This window comes from Chiloscyllium plagiosum, chromosome 31 (genome assembly GCF_004010195.1).
Source record: "Chiloscyllium plagiosum isolate BGI_BamShark_2017 chromosome 31, ASM401019v2, whole genome shotgun sequence".
NCBI classification, from domain to species: domain Eukaryota; kingdom Metazoa; phylum Chordata; class Chondrichthyes; order Orectolobiformes; family Hemiscylliidae; genus Chiloscyllium; species Chiloscyllium plagiosum.
In genome coordinates, this window is record NC_057740.1 from 33,137,582 (window position 1) to 33,163,545 (window position 25,964).

The following is a 25,964-nucleotide window of genomic DNA, read 5'->3' on the forward strand; positions in this document are numbered from 1 at the left end:
AATATTTCCCATCAACCACCACCCTCTGTCTTCTTTCATCCAGTTAAAGTCTGTTCCAAACCACAAAATCATCCTCAATCATATGATTCTGTATTTTGTGAAACGCAGTGCTTTTCCAACAACACACTCTTGAATCCAATTTCCAGCATCTGCAGTCCTCATTTTCTCCACCTTTCTCAAAAAATTCAATAACATTTGTGAGGCACGACCTACCCTTCACAAAACCATGTTGACTATTCCTAATCAACTTATTCCTGTCTGGATGATTATAAATCCTATCCCTTATAACCTTTTCCAATGCTTTACCCACAACCAAAGGAAGGCTTATTGGTCTATAATTACCAGGGTTGTCTCTCCTCCCCTTTTTGAACAAGGAACAATATTTGCTAGCCTCCAGTCTTCTATTCCTGTAGTCAATGACGACATAAAGATCAAAGCCAAAGGCTCAGCAACCTCCACCCTGGCTTCTCTGAGAATCCTCGGATAAATCCCATCCGGCTCAGGGGACATCTATTTTTACACTTTCCAGAATTGCTAACACTTCCTCGTTGTGAACCTCAATCCTATCTCGTCTAGAAGCCTCTATCTCAGTATTCTCCTGAACAACATTGCCTTTTTCTAGTGTGAATATGACTGAAAAATATTCATTTAGTGCTTCCCCTCTCTCCTATGACTCCACGCACAACTTCTAACTACTATCCTTGATTGGTCCTAATCTTAGGCTCGTCATTCCTTTATACCTGATATACCTATAGAAAGTCTTAGGGTTTTCCTTGATCCTATCCAAAGAAGGGACTCATTAGAATGCAAACAGTCACTACACTGCATTAATGTTGTCACACAGCACTTCTTTGAGGTATTGCCTTGCCTTATTGATACTCTATAACTAAATAACTGAGAAAGAATAATTATTAAGAACTTGCATATCACTAGAGAGGCTTTAGGCCAGCCTATGTCTATCAACCAGTTCTGAAAACTCTCTGCTCATATTTTAAAGCTATGACAAATTCTAATGCAGCAGTCTAAAACAATAATATTTTAAATCAAACAATCCTCAACAAGGACAATTAAAATAGGCTGAGGTAAATGTAACTTTTCCTAATAAATTACCAAGAATTAAATGTTGGTTTCTGTTACTATGCCACATATAAGGAAATCCCAAAATATTTAACTGTTAAAGTACAAATTAGATTCATGCTTAGTTGAAGTTGCAGCAGTTTAAATTTTATAGATTTTACCTTGCTTGAATTTGTATTGTTTTCTTATTAAACTTTTACTTCAGATTGTAACCATGTGCTCATTTTATATCCTGGCTGTGGCTCTCACTTTAGTTATTTCTGCACAGAAGTCATTGTAAACGATGGTAAAAAGAGAAAAGTGCATCGAATAACAACATTGACATATTCAATTGGTTTTTGCCCAAATCCGTTTTAAAGTTTGCAGATATTTTAGTCATAAATATTTTGGTCATATTAAGACAAACCAAGAAATGTATTATTTATTTTGAAACAGCAATTTAGTGTTCTATGTTTTGTATTCTATTTTTCTAAACCCAACTTGTTTCCATTAAATGCAGGAAATACATAAATGTACTGACATATTATTTCTTTTTAGATGTTAAATGTCTTTCTGGCATTTGCTGGTTCTATCTATTTGTACTTTTGTCAGCAGTAATGAATGAGGGAAATATTTAATTATAATTACGATCAGAAAAGAACAGTAATTTGGATAATTGCTTTTAAAGATCTTGGACAATCTTCTCTTTATAAATTATTCAACTCATTTCAACTCTTAAAAATAAGCTACAATGCTCAGAAAATTTCTTGAATATTTGAAAATTACACAATAAAAAGAGAACAAGCAAATATTTTAATTCTAAACCAAAAACAGGAAATATTGGAAACACAACAAGACATAGAGCTATAGAGCCACAGAGATGTAAGCACAGAAACAGACTCTTTGGTCCAACTCGTCTATGCTGACCAGATATCCTAAATTAATCTAATCCCATTTGCCAGCACTTGACACATGTCCCTTTATACCAATTCTATTCATATACCCATCCAGATGCCTTTTAAATGTTAAAGTTGTACCAGCATCCACCACTTCCTCCGGTAGCTCATTCCATACATGCACCACCCTTGGTGTGAAAAAGTTGTCTGTTACATTTTCCCCTCACCCTAAACCTATACCTTCTAGTTCTGGACTCTCCCCTCACCCCTGCCAGGGATAAGACCTTGTCCATTTATCTTATCCATACCCCTCATGATTTTATAAACCTTTTGAAAAGGTCATCCCTTAGCCTCTGATGCTCCAAGGAAAACAACCACAGAGTATTCAGCCTCTTTCTATAGCTCAACACTTCCTCCCCATCCTTGTAAATGTTTTCTGAACCCTTTCGAGTTTCACAACATTCCTTCCTATAGTAGGGAGACCAGAATTGTACACAATATTCCAAAAGTGGCCAAATGTCCTGTACAACCACAACATGATCTTCCAACTGCGATACTCAATGCTCTGACCAATGAAGGAAAAAGCAAACACCTTCTTCACTGTCCTACGTACCTGAGATCCACTTTCAAGGAACTATGAACCTGCACTCCAAGGTTACTTTCAGCAACACTCCCCAGGACCTTACCCTTAAGTGTACAAGTTCTGCCCTGATTTGCCTTTCCAAAAATGCAGCACCTCACATTTATCTAAATTAAACTCTATCTGCCACTCTTTGTCCCGTTGGCCCATCTGATCAAGATCCTGTTGTACTCTGAGGTAACCTTCTTCGCTGTCCACTACACCTCCAATTTTGGTGTTATCTTTTGTGGAGAGAGATACTGGGCAGTGGATCAGTTTTGGTTTTCTGTCATAAAGAACTCAATACTATCACCAAAATAGCCACCTACTACGTTGCCTATAAACACTGGTAGTCCTGATTTTCTAATCATTTGCGTTTCTAAATAAACGATTGTATTTACTACACACAATTATACCATTTGGCCCAACTTGTCCATTTCAGATTTTACACTCTACACAAACCACCTCTACTGTTCTTCATAAAATTCCATATGCCCGGATACATTATTCTCTCATGTGCTCAACTTGAGTCTCCATAAATTTTACATAGTACAGAATTGCAAATGTTACTTCCTTGTTTAAGAATGTGTATAAGGTTAAGATAGTAACTATTGATCATTCGTTTTAAGGTTATTGGTGAGAAAAAAAATCAATAATGCAGGACCCAATTAACAGTCTCTCAGAGAAATGCAAGGTGATTAAGGAAATCCAGCATGGAATTATGAAGGGCAAATTATTTCCAACTAATTAGACTAAGTGTTTTGATGAAGTAACAGAGAGAGTTGATGAAGACGTGGAATATCACCTGATGAAGGAGCGTCGCTCCGAAAGCAAGTATGCTTCCAATTAAACCTGTTGGACTATAACCTGGTGTTGCGTGATTTTTAACTTTGTACACCCCAGTCCAACACCGGCATCTCCGAATCATGGAATATCAACAGTAGTTTCAATTGGGCAACTAGTGTGTCAATCACAGAATGATGCCGGAAATGTAGTTCTAACAAACGCATCGCGTAGTCATTAAGCGGATTGGAAGAAAGGTTTGAGAGTCAGCAGATTGGAAGATTAGTAGGAGATCTACAATAAACGGAACGTGTTGGGAGTCAGTAGTGTGTTCTGTTATTTTTGGTAATATTCATTACAAAATGCCGTCTTTGCGAGAACGCTTTGAGAATTTCCTGAACGAAAAGAATTTTATCACCAACATATTGGGGAAAATTGAGGAGAAGACTGGAGTGCGTAAATACAATCTAGCTACAGGTAGGACGTACAGGCTCGCTAGCAGCCATTGCGTTGTATTGTTGAATGTCAAGATGAGCTGGCTTGTATCGCAATTTAGCTTTTTTTAAAAAAAAACTTTGGATGCTGGTAATCCAGACATAAAAACAAATTGCTAGAAAAACTCTGGAGAGAAAACCGGTTTAACGTTTTGGGTCCAATGACCCCTCGCGTCACCCCTTGCATGTTGTTAAAGGTTGTAGTTGCTTTTTAGGAAAGTTAGATACAACATTGGATACAACTCAGTGAAACCGACAGAGTGGAAACTGCAGAGGTCACTTAAATACGTGTTTTCCCCGATCGGTGTTTGCCAAGCAGTTTTGTTTGCAAAACTGAGCTGTAATGACTTAAATTGCATTGTTAGCGCGTGGTCTTGGAGCTGAATGACATGTGATTTGTGTCAAAGGACAACTACAAATTGAAAGACTTAAAGGTTATTCTATGCGTATACTGACTGAATTGCTTTTTTAAAACCTGCTAACAATTTGGTTGGAAACTTAGTTTACTAAGTGGGAACCACAATTGAAATAACTTTCGCTTAATTGTGGTACATATAGGAAATTTCAGAACTTGGTTATCTGAAAGATTGTTATTTTGAAGTAGTAGGGCATGTATTATACAGACTAGAATGCTGGGGGATATGTGATGTACTGGGAATGTTACTGGATTATTAATCCATATTCAGGCTAATCCTCTGGTGCAACACAGGTTCAATTCAAATTCAATTAGTAAAAGCTGGAATTGAAAACTAGTCTCAATGCTGCCGTCGATTGTTGACTGACTGTTCTTTTTTTTAAAAAAAAGTGGCTTTATTCATTGACCACACTTGTGTATGTGTAACTCATGTGACAGGAAAGTGGTTGATTTTGAAATAACCCAAAAAGCCATTCAGTTCAAAGGCACTTGAAGATGGGTAACAGACTTTGACTCTTGCCAGTAAAGCACATGTAAAACAATAAATTAAAACACTAATGACACTTCCTTTTTTGAAAAGGTAAAACAACAATGCCAGAATACAGAATTCAACGTATCTGGGAAAGATTGAATGCAAGGGGCTTCTTTTTCCTCTAGAAAGGAGAAAGCTGAGACGTGACCTAGTAAAAGTTTTGATGCAAGGAATCATCATAAATTTATTTTAGAATTCTTTGATAGACAGTGTTCAGAAATTGGAATATAATAGTACAGGAAATTTGAGGTTAACAATAACTGATGCATTTGAAAAAGAAACTAGATGGACATACATGCAAAAGAGGTTATGCTATTAGAACTAAACTGAAGGAGGCAGATATGTACAAGCACTGTGAACCAACATCCAAGTTTCCCTGCTATATGCAAAAGATTTTAAAGACAAGATGTTTCCGATATTCTGTTCAAATCCCATGCCTTTCTAGATCTATCTGCACCTTCAAGAAGCTTCTTTTTAAAACTTATTTCCTGATGTTATATTGTTTTCTTGTCAGTCTGAAAATTTTCAATTTGAGTTCTGAAGTATGAGCTTCATATCTCTGAGATCAAAAGATATTTTTTGAAAGTAAGAATCCTCTTTTTATACTTGCAATACAAAGTGTATTCGCATGTTTTAGACATCCACAAATGTGCAGATTTTGTTTGACATTATGTTTTCAGTATGTGTACAGGAACTTATTAATTTGTTTATTTGCACATGGTGGAAATATCTTTGCATTTCCAAATATCTTTGGACTTAGGCAGGAAAAACCAGGCAAGGGAATGCATGAAGAATGTAACAACCTGAGGGATTGTTGAGGACCATAGAACTTCGATGTGCGTGTTCATCAGTCCCTTCAGGTTGCAGTGCAAGTACATAAAGTGGTTAAGGCATATGGATATTTGGCCCTAACTGTATTTAAAAAGTTGGTTACACCACAGCTATAGTGTGCAGTTCTGGAATCCACATTAAAGGTGGAATATGATATCATTAGGGAAGGTGTAGAAGAGATTTACCAGGATATTGAACAAAAAAGATGAAAGAACTGTGAATGCTTGTAAGCAGAAACAGGAACAGAGTGCTGGAAAAGCTCAAGCCTGGCAGCACCTGTGGAGAGCAGTCAGTCAACATGTCAGGTCCGGCAACCGTTCAGATCAGATTTTCCACATGAAAGAAAATCTCACCTTGGTGACTGAAGCATTAATGTGGTAATTCCCTTACACATCACACACCTTTTTATACAATTAACTCTGGAAAGAACCACAATCCATTACTGGATCCTCCCAGTTTGGATAATGGCTCAGCTACTTGCTGTCATTGAACTGAACAGCTGAAAAAAAACAATTATTGAAGATGCTGGAAATCTGAAACAGGAACTATGTGCTGGCAAAATACAACACAAGGCCTGGTAGCAGAGAAGAGTTAGTGTTTTAAGTCCAGTGACCATTCATCAAAACAAATGAACAGAATAGCAACTGTGCTGAAAACATTTCTGGGGTTGAGCATTTTAACTGTTATCACATGTACATACCATGTAACTAAGAAGAGCAAAATGTAATGCAAGTTCATAAATTGTAACTTGTATTGCCTGTCAACCTCGATACTAAATTCCTCTCTTAACTTAATCTTTGTAAGAGTTACCAATAAAAGTATTGTAGTGTGCTTGTGTTGTATTGCTGAAGGTGTTACCAAACCAACTACTTCTGTTTAAAACTTGCATTATAACTAACCTTTGTGCTGTTTGATTTCTAGTGCCCAAAGGCAATTGCATTTGGCAAATAACAAGGAAAAGAAATTCAAATAAGCAATATTTCCATAATGTTTCTAAGGTGTAGCTCCATTGCAACTCTGTTAATTCTATACTAACTTCATTTTATCCATTTATAGCAAAATTAATGCTTCACAAGGAACAATTGTCTTTTTTGTTTGCCCATCTGGATAAATTGTCGGTGATTATATCACTGAGGTCAATTGAGAAGCAGCCAGGACAGTTTAAACTTTGATCTGTGTCTGCAAGGTATTGATCCTGCATATATTAAAGCAGCTCTTCATATGGCCATTTTGGTGCCAGCAATTTCTTGCATTTTATATCAATATTTAATCCATACATAGGTTTCCATATCTTGAGATGTGTTCCAGGATGGGAGAAGGAATTTGGAGGTAAGTTTGCAGATGACACCAAAATTGGAGGTATAGTGAACAGGTGAAGAAGGTTACCTCAACACTACATGATCTTAATCAAATGGGTCAAGGAGTGGCAGATGGAGTTCAATTTAGATACAGCATTTTGGAAAGGCAAATCGGGGCAGGACTTGTACACTTAATGGCCTGGGGAATGCTGTTAAACCGAGACCTTAGAGTGCCTTGAAAGTGGAGTCACAGGCTAGTGAAGAAGGCGTTTGGTATGCTTGCCTTTTATTAGTAAGTGCATTGAGTATAGTTGGGAGGTTATGTTGTGGTTATATAGGACATTAGTTAGACCACTATTGGAACACTCTGCAAAGCTGGTCTCACTGCTATAAAAAGGATGCTGTAACTCTTGAAAGAGTTCAGAAAAGATTTAAAAGGATGTTGCCAAGGTTGGAGCTGTAAGGAGAGGCTGAATACATCGGGGCTACTTTCCCTGGAGCCTCCGAGGCTGAGAGGTGACCTTTTATAGAAGTTCCTAAAATGATGAAGGGCATGGAAAGGGTGAATAATCAAGGTCTCTTTCCAGGAGTAGGGGAGTCCAGAACTGGAGGGCATCTTTAGGGTAAGAGGGGAAAGATGTGAAGGGGCAACTTTTTCACGTGGAGGGTGGAGCATGTTTGGAATGAGCTGCCTGAGGAAGTGGTGGAGACTGATAAAATTACAGCATTTAAAAGGCATCTGGATGGGTATATGATTAGGAAGGGTTGAGGGGGATATGGTCCAAGTGTTGGTAAGTGGGACTAATTATTTTAGGATATCTGATCAGCATGGATGAATTGGACTGAGGGGCCTGTTTCCGTGCTGTACAACTCTGATTCTATTTCACTTGAGCTACATATTGAAATATGGTCCAAGTTACAAAAATAAAATTCTGATCTGGGATCATGAAGGAAATCCAGTAACTTAAATTCTAGGATAAAACGTCTGTGTGCTTTTGCCACGCTTGTGCATATTGGCAATATGCTGTGAAGTATTGTCACCCAGAACAAAGGGAGTGAAAGAGTGATGTCTACATGTTAATGCCCATCCTGTTCAGGTTGGTGAGTGCCTTGGCTGCCATCACTTTCAGCAGTGAGTCTTGCATTTAGCGTGGGAGAGGAGGTGTAAGGTGCTACTGTGGAAAAATCAATTTTGACACGCTAGTCCATTGTCAGAGCTATATATCAGAGCCCAATAGACAGGACCTGGGCTTGGGGGCTGGGGGCTGCTGTGCTCAGGTTAAGGGATGGAGTTGATGGCTTGGACCACCAATAGCTCTGGGAACGATGATTTCCTTTCCTGCCCCTGCGAGTTGCAACATAATTGTAGCACTTTTTTTTGAGTCAAAAGTTTCCAGGTCCAACCCTCACTCCAGTATTTGAGCTAACAGGCCAGTGCAGTACGGAGGAATAGTCCATGAAGTCTTGACCGATATTTATCTATCCCACAGTTAACGTCAAAACGGATCATCTGGTTTTGCTACATTGTTTGAGGTATCCTTTGCACTAGTTAGCTGCTGCATTTCCTACATTTATGACTGACTGCTCTTTAAAAAGTAATTAATTGGCTGTGAAGCACAAATGTCAGGTAGCCATGAAATGCTACAAATCACTTTCAAAGATCTAACAGCTCCCTGGTTTGGAGAATTCCAGTCATTCAAAACTCTCTAGGAGAAGAAATTTATTTGCATCTCCGTTTTAAATAAGTAACCTCTTATTCTATAACCTTAACTGTTCCCCTAAAAATTCTTTATCCATTATAGTGACCTGCTGACTATTTCATGCTTTTTCTGTTTGTATAAATCTGTTGTCAGGTTAATCATAAAAAAACCTGTCAGTTTGGCTTTCACCAAAGCTTCAAGGATGCAGATATTTTGCTTGCTTGGTTAACTTTTTTTTTGCTAGGTGTTCATTCAAGTAAACATTCTGTATTCCAATTTGAGCAGATTAAAAGTTAGTTTGTTTCTGGAAAGTTATTCGGCTGTTAAATTTTAACTGTTAAACTTTGGTACAGTCTTGATGCCTGAAGAGCCTCTTCTGTACTATATTGCTGTAGGACCTAAATATGGTGAGACTGATAGTAGCACTTATCTCTTTGTATTGGATTAATGTGTTGGCTAGCTACGATCTGATTTACCTTTAGATTCTTGTACCTGTACGTAGGTACTTGTACCTGAGATGGCTCCTTTTGTGGTGACATTATAAACTTTTCACAATACTCTTGTACTTTTGTCAGTAATGAGAACTATGTGCTCTTCCAACATCTGGTCACAACCATATACATTCATTATTGTACACATGACAATAAAAATCAAATCCTAATAGATTCTGATGGTTGATTATGTTATGAACATGTTATGACACACCTCTAAGCCAGGTGATACTTGAACCCTGGACCTTCAGGCCCAGGAGTAGGGACAGTCAATGTGCCACAAGAACACTCTATTTTAAATGCAGTCAAATCCAAAAAGAAAACAAGTTGACGAGCTCTGGGAAAATTAGTGACATCACTTCTTATCCTTCACTTTGTAACAATATTTGGCCCCTCCAATTTGCTCCACCATTCAACAAGATCATGGCTGATCTGCCCAAAGCTTCTACTCTTTTGTGCCACCTTATCATAGTCTTCAACCTCATTGTTCCAAAGATCTTTCTATATCCTCCTTAACTAACTTCAATGATCTAACCTCCATAACTGAGTTTTTTTTTTCTGGAAGAAAGTCTCTTATCCCAGTTTAAATGAGTGCCCTCTTATTTTCAAAATATGTCCCTTATTTTTGAGATTTCCTACCAAGTGAACATTCAGCCTGTCAGAAAAAGTGTGAAATAGTCAGTAGGTCACTCTGTAATGGCACTTACTCTCTGGATAAAGAATGTTTTAGGGGAACAGTTGGGGTTTAGAATAAGTGAGAATCATATCATATACATTTCAATAAGTGTCCAGCCGTTCTTGACAAGTCAGCTTCTTTCTTGAAACAGGCCGAATGAATCTCTTTTTTTTTTTAACTGCCTCCTATGCCAGTATACTTTTACTTTAAAATATGGGGACAAAAACTGCCCACAGTACTCCAGAGCAGACTTAATTACACATTATACAGTTCTCGCACAACTTCCCTATTTTCACACTCAGACTCCTGACAATGTGGTCAGAAAGAATCTTCAAATTTCTGTTCTAATGAAATCACTGTCTGAAAAAGATTTTTATTTAAAAATACTCCTAGATACAGCAGTTGCATATTATGAATAGTAAAATTTACAATGAATGTATATGGTTGTGACCAGATGTTGGAAGAGTGCACAGTTCTCATTACTGATAGTGTATGAATGCTATAATAGCCTAAATAAGTGAAATAAATTGGGACTAGCTGGATTATTAGAATATTTGTGAAACTAATAAACCTGCCTTTCAAAAAAACAGTACTTTTTTTGTTTTATTTTTGAAATCTTTTTAACAGATCTTTCTATAAAGATACATTTTGTTCTTTGATTTAGCACTGGGTGAGAATGTAACCTGTTGTCCTCTTAAAACTATTACTGGGCTATTGCTGTGCACAAGGCAAGCTTAATTAAAAACTTCCGGTAGTAGTGATCTCATTTTTGTTACTTTCTTCCAGGTTCAATAACCTTCCTTGGTCTCTATCTTGTGTTTGGCTATGGAGCATCCCTATTGTGCAATTTGATTGGTTTTGCATACCCAGCTTACTTTTCGTAAGTATGACCTTCAAGTTCTGTAAAAATGCATCAGTGTTCCATTGGTCATCGTTTTGACTTCATCTAAATCAACAGCTTTCCTTCTATTTTCCCTATTAATTTCCAACTCCACTTTCTGTCTTTGTCCTTAAATGTTGCTGCTTTTAAAAGCATTGCTTATTATGTTTGTAAGCTACAAAAGCACTAATTATTACCTCCGGTAAAGAAAAGCATATTATCAAACACTTTGCATTGCAAATGGAAGAAGTAGCTCTGGTCCACTGTGCAAAACATGGTCCTTTTGCTCAAAGAAAATTTTGTGAAGTTACAAAAGTTCAGTAAAGATGGTAAAAGCCTGATCCTGACTAAAATGCTCTGCACCAAAATGGGAGGTGTCAAAACTTATTTCCTAAAGCTGAGTTGAAGGACCTTTTTATTGCTATCCACTCTCAAGTTTACACATCAATGCGTTAAATATCACTTATGTGAACCAAACTTATGGTCAGATATTGGATCACTTTAAAATGTAATCCTGATGCCTAATTTATAACTAATTGATTTCTCAATGATATCTTAAAAGAAAATACATGCTTGTAACTATTTTATGTTTAGGTTTCTGTGGATGACAAAAAGTGCCTTCAAAATTCACAAATTGCACCATATTCCTTTCTTTAACTCAAATGGTTTTATTTTTGTATGTAATTTTTCCTGTCCTTTCGTCTGTGGACATTGCAGTGACTAGCTGTGGGCATCTGCTCCAGATTGTTCAGTGAGCCAAATTCATTTTTCCTAGCATTTTATTCTCCATTTGCTTTGGGGTATGTAATGATTTCAATCTGCCTTTTATGTCTACGTTCCGCTACTCACCACATAAGGAAGCATGGCCCATGATGCACTGATGTTTAATTTATACTCAGCTAGGGTCCTTGAAAATTAGCATCAACTGAATTGCTCAGCAATATGTAAACTCTAAATTCACCATTCTAGTCCACAAACACTTCATGAAACTTATTGAGATTTTAAAAATCATTTTGGTTTATATCTGTGGTGCTATTGTTTTATATGATCTCACATGATCATTTCAACCCTCTTGTCTCGCAGCCCTGCAGGCTTAAACACTGCTTGCATTGTTCATTTGTTCCTGTTTATCTAGAGCAACCTTGATGCTGTTTCTAAAGTGGCAATGAGGAGGTCAGAATTGACAAAATTCATCAGTAATTGGAGTCTCTGATTTTTGTCAAAATACTATTGCCAGCTTCCTTGTTTTTAAAATGCTTACATTGGTACTTTGAATTTTCAATAAAAGAATGAAAATTACAGACAAAAAGTGTATCACTGACAAATGAAATTTTAGATTCCCTTGTATAATTGGTCTGTTTTTTCTAATTCAATTTATAGTTGCAGGATTGTTTTTTGTGTAACTGATGTACCTTCTCTCCAAGGGTGGTTTTCAAAGATTTGATGATCTTGTTCAAGACAACCATTTGACAAGCTGCAATTTAAAAAAAGTCCTTTAATATTGGGCAAATACTGCCCATTAGTCAAATGGAAAAAGGACTACAAATCTTTTTTTTTGAATCTTCCATTAATGGGATATCCAGTTTTGTGGCGAGTTTCTCATCTACCTAGGATTAACATCTCATTATCTTTTATAATGAAAAAGCTTTGTGATGAAGTATCTCAATTTATGCTTATTGATGGGTGGAATTGAAATACTTTTACTTGGGCTGAACTGTAAAGTAGTACTCAACTCTTCTGCTTCAGTAGAGGGGGGGAAAAAAAGCTTGTCTAATGCTTCTAAAACAAAATTCTTTTAAATGTGACAAGCAACTGCCTATACCTCAGCCTCTGCGCAAAGCTTGCATTGTTGTGGTTCTGTTCACCGAGCTGGGAATTTGTGTTGCAGACATTTCATCCCCTGTCTAGGTGACATCCTCAGTGCTTGGGAGCCTCCGTTGAAGCGCTTCTGTGATCTTTCCTCCGGCATTTGTAGTGGTTTGAATCTGCCGCTTTCGGTTGTCAGTTCCAGCTGTCCGCTGCAGCGGCCGGTATATTGGGTCCAGGTCGATGTGCTTATTGATTGGATGAGTGCCATGCCTCTAGGAATTCCCTGGCTGTTCTCTGTTTGGCTTATCCTATAATAGTAGTGGTGTCCCAGTCGAACTCCTGTTGCTTGTCATCTGAGTGTGTGGCTACTGTCGCCACACACTCAGATGACAAGCAACAGGAGTTCGACTGGGACACCACTACTATTATAGGATAAGCCAAACAGAGAACAGCCAGGGAATTCCTAGAGGCATGGCACTCATCCAATCAATAAGCACATCGACCTGGACCCAATATACCGGCCGCTGCAGCGGACAGCTGGAACTGACAACCGAAAGCGGCAGATTCAAACCACTACAAATGCCGGAGGAAAGATCACAGAAGCGCTTCAACGGAGGCTCCCATGCACTGAGGATGTCACCTAGACATGGGATAAAACGTCTGCAACACAAATTCCCAGCTCGGTGAACAGAACCACAACAATGAGCACCCAAGCTACAAATCTTCTCCCAAACTTTGAATGCTTGCATTCTTTGAGATCAATGATGCAGCCTTTCAATATTACGAATTGGGGTTGTGAGACTACTTTTACTTATGATTTTTAAGGAGACAATTGCTTGTATAGTAATGGATAAAGGTGGGCGAAATTTAAGAAAAGTTGGATATAAAGTATATGGTAGAGTAAAAGCCGATCTCCTGTAAAAGTTGACCCCCTGTTTTTGACCAGGACATCTGGAATTTTCCAGATACCTCATGTAAAAGTCAATGCTCGTTCTTCGCAGATAACAGATGAACATTTGAGTGACGGTATTATCGTATTTTAAAAAAAATGTTACGAGGAAATTTTTTTCATGCTATTATGTATACTCCTATTCAATTTGCACCAATATGGCACAAAAGTTTAAAAATGCATCAGGCCAGAGTCAGGTGACAACTTAGTGCTTCGGCAGAACTAAAATTGCACAAAAACTGCCTACTGAACTATAAGATATTACATTTCCACCAGTTTGTAATCAAAGACTACAAGTATCACTTTTGTTTCTATTGTCCTTATTCAGTAATTACTATAGTTCATTTGTGTTTTGTTTTATTCATTCATTTAGAGATCAGTTAGGCTTCTGCTAATGAAATGGTATTTTGGACTGTAGCACGAAATTCAGCCCCTCAAAAGTAGTGTCCATGTAATAGTCGACCCATAAATTTTTAAAACAAAACAATTTGCCTTTTACAGGTGTGTGTGTGTGTGTGTGTTTTAGTTCGTACTCTCCTCTACATTAACTAGAAATACTGAATTTCCAAGCTCTGTTTAAAACCTGCATTTCTATTAAATCATTTTTTTACATTTGTGTGTGTGTGTGTGTGTGTGTGTGTGTGTGTGTGTGTGTGTGTGTGTGTGCTCTCCTCTCCTCTACATTAACTAGAAATACTGAATTTCCAAGCTCTGTTTAAAACCTGCATGTCTATTAAATCATTTTTTTTTTCTCTGTTGACAGATACTATGGTAATTGATATGACACTTAGTTTTACCATTATGACACTTGCATTTCAAGAGTACAGAACTGCATGTCAACTTTTAAATGGCTTGGTATTGCATTGACTTGAACCTTTCTTCCAAAGGCAGTTTTTAAGTTTTTATTTTCTCTTTCTTCCAGGATCAAAGCTATTGAGAGTACAGATAAAGAAGACGACACAAAATGGTTGACCTACTGGGTAGTTTATGGGTTATTTAGCCTTGCTGAATTTTTCTCAGACATCTTCCTTTATTGGTTCCCTTTTTATTACGTTGGAAAGGTAAATAACACATCAGATGACCCCTTTATTTGCTGCCAAGTTTTAAAGTGTATTAACCATTTTCACCAGGCTTATTGTGTAATAGCAATCTAAGCTTTTTGGCACTAATTCCAAATATCCACATTTTATGGAAATCACTGTTTTGCATGCTGTAAAAAATGCTTGAACTTGAACTTGGACTATTTTCAGTTATTTTGTGGACTATACTGTCTGGTGGCTAATATTGAGGATTTTTTTTTATTTTTGTTTCATGCAGTGTGTTTTTCTGTTGTGGTGCATGGCACCAGTTGCATGGAATGGTTCTCAAATGATCTATAATCGAATTATCCGTCCTCTATTCCTCAAACATCATGCCACTGTGGATAGTGTTGTCAATAACCTCAGTGGGAAAGCTCTGGATGCAGCAGAAAACCTGACGAGAGAGGGTGAGTAGAATATAACTGGAGAATGGAGCCCTAGTGTAATGATGCTCTACTGTGTTCCAGGGCAGATAAAGTGGAGAGTTGGTCACAGGAAAAAGAGTAGAACTGAAGTTGTCCCAACTTAAGTAAGGACGTTTTACTAAATCAGCTTTGCTATGATTGTGATGAATTCTTAATGCTGTGCATGGCCTTGATTCCCAGATATCAATAAAGTTTGATAAATTCACAAACTACCAGTGCCTCCTGGAATATTTTCAAAGTTTATTTGAAACGCCTAAATTGTTCGTATCTCAGAATTATGCAGTCATTTGCCATTTAGATTAAACCTTTTTTAAATGCTTCCTGCCAAAGTGAACAACCTCATTTTTAATACACAAGACTCCATTTGTCAAACACCTTCATTTTTTTTTTTCCCTTAACCAATGTAGATTCCTCTGCATCCTTGTCATATTCTCAATATTTCCAGCTTACCTTTGTGTCACCTCTAAATTTAACCACCGAGCTTTTGATCCCCCTCATCTCAGTAATTTTTCTCAAATGTGAAAAACATGTCAGTGCCTCACAATAAATGTGCAGTACACCTTTTAAGGGATATGAATATTATGTGTTTACATAATCTATAGTGAGATGAATGGTCTGAAGATCTGTCTCTATTTGACTAAGTCCTCTTGCAGCATGATATGTTGAGGGAAGTGTGTTACAGTATATTGAAATTGCTGAACTTGAGCAGAGACATGAGTTCCCATGTGTGCAATGTGTAAATGTTGAGAGCTGAAGTAAATTTCGTTTGAATTCTTCAGTTTCTGGTTCATACCACCTTGAAGGTGGAGTCACAGCTAGACAGACAGGGTAGTGAAGAAGGCATTTGGTACAAGTGCACTGGTCAATAAAAGGCAATGAGTACAGGAGTTGGGATGTCATGTTGCAAATGTACAGGACATTTGTTAGACCCTTTTTGGAATACTTGTTCATTTCTGGTCTCCCTGCTATAGAAAAGATGTTAAAATTTGAAAGGGTGCAGAAAAGATTTACAAGGATATTGCTGGGGTTGGAGGGTTTGAGCTTTCAAGAGAGGCTGAATAGTCTGGAATTATTTTCCCTTTGTAGGCCAAGATGACCTCTTAAGGTTTGTAAAATCATGAACGGCATGGATAAGGTGAATAGCCAAGGTCTCTTTGCCAAGTTAGGGGAGTCCAAAACCAGAGGGCATAGGTTTCAGATGAGAGGGGAAATATTTAAAATGGACCTAAAGGGGCAACCTTTTCACGCAGAGGGTGGTATGTGTATGTAATGAGCTGCCAGAGGAAGCGGTGGAGGCTGGTACAACTAACAGCATTGAAAAGGCAGGTGGGTATATGAATAGGAAGGGTTTAGAGGAATAATAGCCAAATGCTGGCAAGTGGGACTGGACTATTTTAGGATATAAAGTTGGACTAAAGGGTCTGTTTCTGTGTTGTAGAACTCTGACTCTGTTAGAGTTAATATTTATCTTGCCTCATCGCTGCAAATCATCAGAACCCTGCTGACCACACTGGCCACATTCTGCCAATTTGAAAAAGATGCACATATACATACTGTTTTGTCAGCTCGCTAATCTTTTCTCTTCTATTATCCTTGCAACATTGGTTCCTACTTTGCACAATAACATTTCACATGTAACTTTGCCAAATGTCTGAAAATACAGGTAAGTACATAAGTGGGCATGTTAATTTGAGTGTGCCAATATATTAGTTACACGTGATTAATCAAAGGAACTTGCAGATGATGGTGTTCCCATCTATCTGCTTCCCTTGTTCTTCTAGGTGGTGGAGATTACATGTTTGGAAGGTGCTGCCAAAGGAGCATAGGTGACTTGCTATAACATCTTTTGTATAAGAAGCAGTACTATATTTGGTGATGCATTTTGCCATTGAGTCAATGGTAGAGGGAGTGAACTTTTTGAAAGTAGTGGATGGGGTGCTGCTCAAGACAACTTTGTCCTGGATGGTGTTATGCTTCTTGAGTGTTACTGGAGTTGCATTCATCTAGACCAGTGGAGAATATCCTATCACACTCCTGATTTGTAGATTGTAGATGGTGGAAAGACTTTGGAGAGGTTAGGATGTTAGTTATTTTCTGTAGGTATCTCTACCTCTGAACTGCTGTTGGTGCACCACATTTATATAGCTGGTCTGGTTTAATTTCTGGTTGTTAGTAATCTCAAGGATGTTAGTGGGGGATTCAGGGACAGTAATTCCATTTGAATGTCAATGGGGAATGGTTGGATTATTGGTTTGAAATGGTCACTGTATGTATGATGTGAATGTCACTTGCAATTTATCAGTCCAAGCCTGGGCCTTCTCCAGGTCTTGCTCATATGTGGACACAGACTGCTGCAGTATCTGAGTCATGAATGATGCTGAATTTTGTGAAATCATCAGTGAACATGCTCACTTCTGGTTGTGTGACTGAGGAAAGCTTATTGATGAATCGGCAGAGGATGGTTGGCTGATAACACTACCATATTCAGATGTCCTGGGATTGATATGTATGACCTTCAATAACTCCACCATCTATGCTAGGTCCAACTCCAACCAGTGGACATTCTTCCTCTTATTTGTATGGATCCCAGTTTTGCTCAGACACTTGTCAAATGCTGCCTTGATGGCTCTGACCCTAATTGCTCAGTTGACATACTGTTCAACCAGCAGTACCCTGTACTATAATTGACTCAAAATCTGATTCTATTTTGCTATATTACACACAAATATCCTATTTGATTCTGTTCCTAACCCATTACTCCTTTTAAAAAGCACTAAAAAGTCATTGAGACCATTTAATGCTCCCAACCATGTCTGTCTAGGCCAAGATTGGCTAATTCAATTCAAATGAATTGCTAGTCTGTAAGAAGTGCTATATTTTGTGATGTATTTTGCCATTGAGTCATTATTGTCGTGTTGATAGCATGCATTTGAGTTGAAGTTTGATGCTGAAACAAATTTTCCTTAAAATAAGGAAGTCTGTTTATATCTGAATGTGATGCTAGTTTATATTTTTGTAGTATCTCTGGTTTGTGATGAATTGCATAAAAGATGATCTTTAATAATAGATTTGTTTATTTCTAGCTTTTCAAGGATTAATGCTTTTTAAAACCATTTAGGAAGAAAATTAGTGATCTGATTTGGCATCAAATTGAGTCTGTGGTATGGTTCAAAATCTTTTTTAAATGCTGCGATCACTCAAAACTGGCTTTGCATATCATAAGTATTTAAAATGGCTCAAATATTGCAAAACCAGATGACATCAAATATTCTTCTCCCTCCATCCCCACTGCTACTTAACATTTTGATTGTCAATATTATATTAATAGTTTACTGTGTAAGTTAACCATTTGGTTTGGTCCATAAACTTGTGGGTTTTGAACGCATTATAGTAATTGCACAACTTCTGACTAGACTAAACACATACATGAAAGTGACAAATTTAAGTGAAGAATAACTGGGGGGGGGGGGGTGCAGAATAAAGAATTGATCAGTTTACTTTTAAATAAACTAGTTTCACATACATTTATGGAGTGGTCTAGTCCACCAAGCCAGCAGATCCAAAAAGTTAATAAGGAGACAGCCTAGAAAAAAATTCTTTAAAAATTATATTTATTATTAAAAGCAATTGTAAGGTGTCTGTGTTCCAGATGTAATTTGATTGGTCTGCCACTAGGCTTTAAGCAAAGCATGCTTTGATCTTACTACACAGTTAAAATGCAAATGAAAAGAAGAACTGGCATAACTTTATTGAAATAAGTAAGCTACTATGATTTAACCACTCATCCTCTATGCCAATATAGGCAGCATCCCATAAACACAACACATCATAACAAGGCAGTTTTTAGCAAAATAAGTTTATTCTCACATGCTGTCGTCTTTCTCAAATAGCTAGAGCTCTCTCTGCTGCTGGTTTCAAGCTGAAATCATCTCCCTAACTGAAATAAAATCTAGAAGTCTTTCTGGGTCTGAGAGGCTTGACCCCATTTGTTCATGCTTCTTTTGTCTTTTTAAGAAAATAGCACCCAGCGAGAATTCGAGATGTTAACCAACTGCCTGTCTGAAGGAGAAATTTCAGTACCACTGTGGCAATACCTCTGCAAGAGGACCGAACATGTCTCTCTTTAAAGACAGTACTGTCACACCACCTATATTTTTTAAATAAAGAACCATCAACATATAAAGATCACTTCACTTTCCAAGCCTTTGGTCTCATGCTATTAGTACTCTCTATATACATTGTTTACATGTTTAGAGTTAGTATCTTCAATAATACAGGAAGAAAGTGAGGACTGCACGTGCTGGAGATCAGAGTTGGGTGTGTAGTGCTGGAAAAGCACAACCGGTCAGGCAACAGGAGAATTGACATTTCAGGCATATTCCTTTCTTCAGGAATGAGGCTTGGGGAAGGGGTTGGGGATGGGGCAACGTAACTGGGGATGTAATAGGTAGATGAAGGTGGGGGAGAAGGTGATAGGTCCGAGAGGAAGGTGGAGAGGATAGATGGGAAAGACACCCTTCCTGATGAAGGGCTTTTGCCCAAAACTTCGATTCTCCTGCTCCTCGGAAGCTGCCTGGCCTGCTGTGCTTTTCCAGCACTACACTCTCTTGAAACATTCAATAATACACATTCAGTCTATTCCAGTCATTTCTTCTATCTCCAAACACAACATCCATCATTCGTCAAACTTGTGACAATGCATCAGCAATTACTTTCTCTTGACCTGTCATGTGTGTAATTTTTAAATGTAACCACTAACCATGAACTGCATCTAATTGGTCTGGTATTTTTATCCACAAATTTCAACCTCTAACTTTTTTGTTGTTATGATCAGTGTACACAATTGTCTCCGATACGTTACTGGCAACATGAATGTTGAACTGTTACAACACCAAGCTCCGGGATCTTCTCTGGAATATTTCTTTTGATCAACTTTCTGGAAACCATTCCAGCCCCACTGCAACAGAAACCAGTCAGAACATATCTGAAAGGCACAGTACTATCATATGTAACAGGCTGGAAGTTTCTATGACAGTTGGTGGGCAGTTTGCTTCCAGTTCCATGTAAAAGCTACACTGAAACAACTTCTAAAAGTTATTGAGAACTTGTCTGTGCGCATAGATGCACTTCTCATTTTCAATGATGCAACTAATTGATTCCATGTGGTTGGAGGGTCCCAAGATGAAAGATGAGGTGTTCTTCCTCCAGGCATCAGATGGTAAGGGTTTGGCGATGGAGGAGGCCCAAGACCTGCATGTCCTTGGCAGATGGGAATTAGTGTTCCGCTAGGGGATGATGAGGTTGTTTTTGAGTGTGTCCTGGAGATGTTCTCTGAATTATTCCGCAAGGACCCTCCAACCACATGGGATCAATGTGGAGAGGAAGGATGCTGGGGTGTGCCTGAGGTTGTTTGAAAGGCAAACTTCAAAAAAAAGTTTCCCGATGGAGACTACTTCACAATACTAGAAACTTTATAAAAAGCTGTCCTGACCCCATGTTTATTGCAGAGTTAGCCAGGTAAGGAGTATCTAGTGTGGGCCTGTGACTGGGACGAGCCAGCACTCTTAAAGTATTCCCAGTTGAAATGGGATTGGGAATCTATATTCACCTGCCATTTTGAAAAAGCTCCTGAGTCATCCAAGCTTGGCAAGAATCCAAACCAAGATATGGGTTTCAGAAATTTACTTCAGGTAAAATCAATAACTCAACATAGGCAGTGTTAAATTGCATTTATCCAATGTTTGAATGTTTATTTGCTGTGCTAAATGCAGTGATCTGAAATTTAATTCAGGCAGCTCTTTATAATTTTGTATCTTTTTTATTTTGTTTTTTGCTTTAGTCTTACAGACATTATGTAGCAGCAAGAAGTTCGTAAGGACAGATGCAGGACCTAAACCATTACCTAATGTGTCTGTATGTAACAAAATAGGCCGGGGCTTCTGTTAGACCAGACAGTGATACTTTTTTGGATTATCATGACTTTTTTTTTCTAATTGGATCACATGGATTATATCTGCTCCAGCATTATTGAGAAATATGGTGTATGTTTGAGGTTTTTTCTCTTCTGCAACAGCCACATTTAAGATGGTCTGACAGAACATGACTCTTCCCACTTTTGAAGTGTTAAGATCAAATTAGCATCCTGAAATCAAAATTGTGACTGTAGAGAATAAGATCAATTGCTTTCCTCATTTTGGGTCACAGCACTGTTACTTAGCATATAAATTCAAATCATTAGAAAAATTGATTCTTAAACACAAAGATGAATTCCATTTGAATATTCTAAAATTAATCACAAAAACACATGACGACTGGTCTCCTACTCTTCCTTTGGTTTTCCATCAAATGTCATGATAATCCAAATTCCCCTTTAGCTGACAACCTGCTGTCCATTTTTTTGTAATTTTGTTAGTTTCCATCAGCTCTTGTCCCTGTATTTTATAGCTTACATTTTATGATCCCTTTTAAATGCTATTTTCAGCTATATCACAATTTATAAATCTTTGTAATATGTTGCTCATCTAGAAGTAATGCATTTTTCTTATTATAATTGAAAGATTGATAGTAATAACTTAGTGTATTAATTTAGTCTTCACTAAGAGCCTTGCTTCTATCGCTGTCCTTTTACCATTTTTAACTGAGTGCCAATCATCCACAGAGTATGAAAAAGCTACAAGTGGGGCAGCAGAGTTGGCTTTTAGAAAGAACAACTCTCCTATAAGATGATTGCTCTATCTGTCAGATGACAGTTTTTAGTTTTTTTTACAAAAATACAGTTGGTGCTTGCTAAAAGAATTAGGCTTCCAATCACTGCATCCAGTTTTTGTTCCTGTGGCATTTTTTTTTAATAAAAACTGCTTTTTTTGTATAACCTAAGGTTTCTAGTGTTCTCAAGTCAGCACTAGCATTCTCAATGCAGGACAAGTAGGAAAATGTGCAAATCTACCTATGCCAATTAGCAATGGTGTTTTGCAATGTACAGATAAATGGAATGCCACCACATATTTTTTATTTTAAAAGGAACTTAATATCACCTGAGGCAATTACCTTCTGATGAAAGTTAGATGAGAAATGTTCTTGATTATTGACGCAAACGATTCTGTGACTTGGTAATAAAATTTATAAATACTTATTTGGCAGCCAATTTTCACATTCATTCCAACTTTCTTTTCAAATTAATAGGAAAGAAAATTGGTAAGTTTTTTTTTCAAATACAAAGCATTGTTGCTTCACCTGGTGACCAAATGTTTGGAGCTGTCCTGCATTGGGGTTGATGTCCTAGATAGTTCTCTACTGGGACACTGTTTATTCTGTAATATCAAGCTTCCTTTTTCTAGGCTCATGTTTACACTTCCTGACCCCTGTGATCCACTCCACACCGTCATCACCATCACAAACCCTCTTTTCTGTAACATATTGCTGAACATGTGATTAGCCAACTGCTGCTTTTTGATGAATTTCACCTGCATAAATTTATTTGTAAGTGAAGATAAACTGCAATGAGGTACTAAAAGTAGAATGTTAAACTTTAGAATATGAAGTTGCATAAATATTTAAGTGGATTCTGATCAGGTTTCTGCACATTGCATCAAATGTGATGTTGATGTTTGTTTGCATCAAAGCCTACCAGGACTTTTGGAACCACAAGATTTCTTCAAATGTAGTTATGATTGGATGTTTAAATTTTGTTTGTTTGTTATCACTTAACATCTCAGTGGACAAAGTCTAAAGTATTCACCATAAAATACCCATTGTTCAAATGGTACTTAATAAAAACTTCAGGGCAGCCAACTATACTTATTTTGCAGCAAATATGGTGACCTACTTTGAAACCAATTCTTTCGTGAATGATGTTGCCCTTTAACACAAGATGCATTATGTTTTGTAATTTTGTTGATAAGTTGATGTTTAATTGAATTGCTTTTTGTTTGTAAAAAAATGAGCTCCAACCTATGCTGCTCATTGAGGCTTATACAGCAAATTCATTCATAAATGACCGGGTTTCAAACTTCACTTTTATTTACCTTTTTACCTTCGTCCTCCTAAGTACCCTACTTAAGCTTCACTCCCCAATTTTCTGCGGAATTGATCTGAGAGGAGAGGCTTTATCCATGTTGCTAACAACAAATTTGTGTCGTTTTATGTCTTAAGTGTTTATGTATATGTTTCTGGTCAATTTTTTAAAGTTGCTTTATCCTACATTTTCAGACATTTTATTTTTGCGTTTGCCTTGACACTCACCCTTTTTGGTGTAACTTTTAAATATGACACATAGACATTAAACTGTATAATGAGTGTGGTAGGCAGGATCCACAACAAATGAGAATTAGAGCAGCATGGAATTGAATTTTAGATTTTACTATAATCTGTTATAAATTAAAAGAATAGTAACTGGAAGTAATTATTAACCACAACCCCCTCCATAAAAGTCAAATTTCACATGGATGAACAGAAAATCTAGGAAAAAGAAAAGCAAACAAATAATTTTGAGCAGCAGCATTCCAGTTTTTGTATCACTAACATCTTACTTTGTAATATGTTTTCCATCGTTTTTATGAAGGAAAAACAGCTGAAATAGTATGGGTCATTGATCAGTAAGCTTTAGTAGAGCTAGTACAATACTTGATCAGCTTGTTGGTAGAAATGGGATGTGTATGTATCCTGTTCTGTAACCTTTTATCTTTCCTTTTTTGCTGCTCAATGCCTTTAGAGTGAGCTGTCAGTAGATTGATAACAGCATACCCTTGCGGGTAAGTTGAACCTGGTATATAGAGTAATCCAATATTCTATCTGAGCCGAGCATTTAATTTGAGGGTTTTTTCAAAAAGAAGCATCAAATCCCATCCCTCTCCGTCCCCATTCTTCCCTGACCACCACCTCCCCTGCAATCTGTGTTCAAATGTGTTATTGTTACATTTCACTTGCTAGAATATACAAACACACTCACTTTAGGCTAATGCTAATCCAGTCATCCAAACAAAACTTTTTTGAATTATGCTTATTGTGGTAAATATTGACATGCAGGTCATTAATCTGATACTGTCTTTAATTTTACTTAAGTCTATTTCATTTTTGATTGAAGCTCCACAGCCTGGTATTTCCTGTGTGTTAGATACACACATTGCGAGTGCAAACAAATCAAGACTGAAAGGTTTGGAGTTTTGGGTGTGATTGACTTACAAGTGCCAATACAGCGCACAGTTTTTTTTAACATCCATACATCTGTCAAATCATGACTCAGCTCTCCAATGTGAGTTTCAGCCAATTACACATGTTCAAGGAGATCTCTGAACATTTTGCAACCAGATTTCAGCCAAGACTTTTAAAAGATCATTCTCATGGTCTTAGTTTTGAACAGAGACCTATTCACATTTTTGTTTTGGTTTCCTTTGGTATTCTTTTATTAATTGTGTATAATTTATTGCACTTAAATTTAAAAAGCTTTTGAATAAGTGTTACTCTCTGTTTTAAGTGATTTTAAGAAATGGACTGGGTTTTAATTTTCTGAGGCTTTACTTGTTTGTAATGTCTTAAGCTGGTCGTTTTTAAAGTTTTTTTTTGATTTATATTCTAAGGCAAGTAGTAATCCATTGCTTATGATCAAGGAGGAACCTTGAGGTCGGTCTTTTGCCTCTTGGAAGTTTTGTTAAAAGTTTTATTGCTGGATGTGTTCTCTGCCTGACATTAGTTTTGTTCTCTTCAGAGTGTAGCTTTTCTTTGTTTCATAAATTCTTTTGGCTATTTTTAATAGCCTCCCTTTTCAGCTTGGAACAAAACTTAAACTGAAGTTTAAGCACCAGATTAATATTTCTAATGTGATATCAAGATTGGAAAGCAGGAAAAATATTTTGTCTGGTGATCAGTAATCAGAAAAAGTATTTTATTTTAGCATTCAAAAAATTCAGTGCCCTACCGATTCCTTTGTTCTTCCCTAAACTTTCACCTGTATAATGGTCCCTTTTATACTAATTGATCTTCTTTATTTCAGCAATGAAAATATATCTTGAAAAAGACAAGAATAACTGACGTCTACAGAGTGAACAGGCAGCCTGCAAGATCAAGATACTGATCAACAGAAGAATTGCTGAAATTGATTGAAAAGCAACAATTTACTTAAAGTCACTGGTTAATCAGCATCTGATAAAAGATTGGACATTCGTTTTCCAAGTGGTATCCTCCATTGAAATCAGAAATTTTTCTTTCCTCTTTCTCAGATGCTGATCCTCTTTCTCTTTGTCATATTTTCCATTTCTAATTTGGATCCAGCCAGTTTTCTAGGTTATGTAAGTGATGTGCAGCAAGACCTTTATTGAACTGTCTGGAAAAAAAATCATTTTGTAACAACTGTGTGTTCTGGTCATTCCCATTTAGATTGCACATGATCCTGTACTTTCATTCCAATCTTTTACAGTTTTTATTGGGTGGCGAGGACACAGAACATTATAGCGCAGTACAGGCCCACCAGCCCTTGATGTTGCACTGACCTGTGAAACCAATCTGAAGCCCATCTAACCTACACTATTCCATTTTCATCCATGTCTATCCAATGGCCATTTAAATGCTCTTAAAGTTGGCGAGTCTACTATTGTTGCAGGCAGGGTGTTCCACATCCCTACTACCGAGTAAAGAACCTACTTCTAACAACTGTCGTCATAGAATCCCTACAGTGTGGAAACAGACCCTTCGGCCCACCAAGTCCACACTGACCCTGCAAAGAGTAACCCACCTCCACTTATAGGGTAGGGGAATATTTACCTCTACTAATGCATCTAACCTACACATCCCTGAACACTATGGGCAATTTAGCATGGCTAATTCACCTAACCTGCACATCTTCTGGTTCTCCAGTTTCCTCCCACAATCCAGAGGAAACACACCCTGACATGGGGAGAACGTGCAAACTCCACAGTTGCCTGATGTTGGAATTGAACCTGGGTCCCTGCCACTGAGGTAGCAGTGCTAACACTGAGCCACCATGCTGTCCCGTATCTAGCATCACTCAAATTAAAGCTATGTCACCTCTTGCTAGCT

The 25,964-nt window shown here is 37.4% G+C and overlaps 1 protein-coding gene across 4 annotated transcripts; it reads left to right on the forward strand.

Moving 5' to 3' along the window:
* The first annotated feature begins 3,500 nt into the window (after positions 1-3,500).
* LOC122565390 (receptor expression-enhancing protein 6-like) lies at positions 3,501-25,344 on the forward strand. 4 transcript variants are annotated; one of them, XM_043721329.1, is made up of 7 exons: positions 3,502-3,831; positions 10,578-10,671; positions 14,352-14,490; positions 14,747-14,915; positions 20,773-20,846; positions 23,644-23,683; positions 24,922-25,344. In XM_043721329.1, exons 1-6 carry the CDS (start codon positions 3,717-3,719, stop codon positions 23,662-23,664), a joined length of 612 nt encoding a protein of 203 aa, XP_043577264.1. In that variant the 5' UTR covers positions 3,502-3,716; the 3' UTR covers positions 23,665-23,683; positions 24,922-25,344. The 4 variants fall into 4 exon arrangements, with proteins under 4 accessions (XP_043577263.1, XP_043577264.1, XP_043577266.1 ...); XM_043721328.1 differs by lacking the exons at positions 23,644-23,683; positions 24,922-25,344 and having other exon boundaries at positions 3,501-3,831; positions 20,773-23,637; XM_043721331.1 differs by lacking the exons at positions 20,773-20,846; positions 24,922-25,344 and having other exon boundaries at positions 3,504-3,831; positions 23,644-23,663.
* The last annotated feature ends 620 nt before the right edge of the window (positions 25,345-25,964 follow it).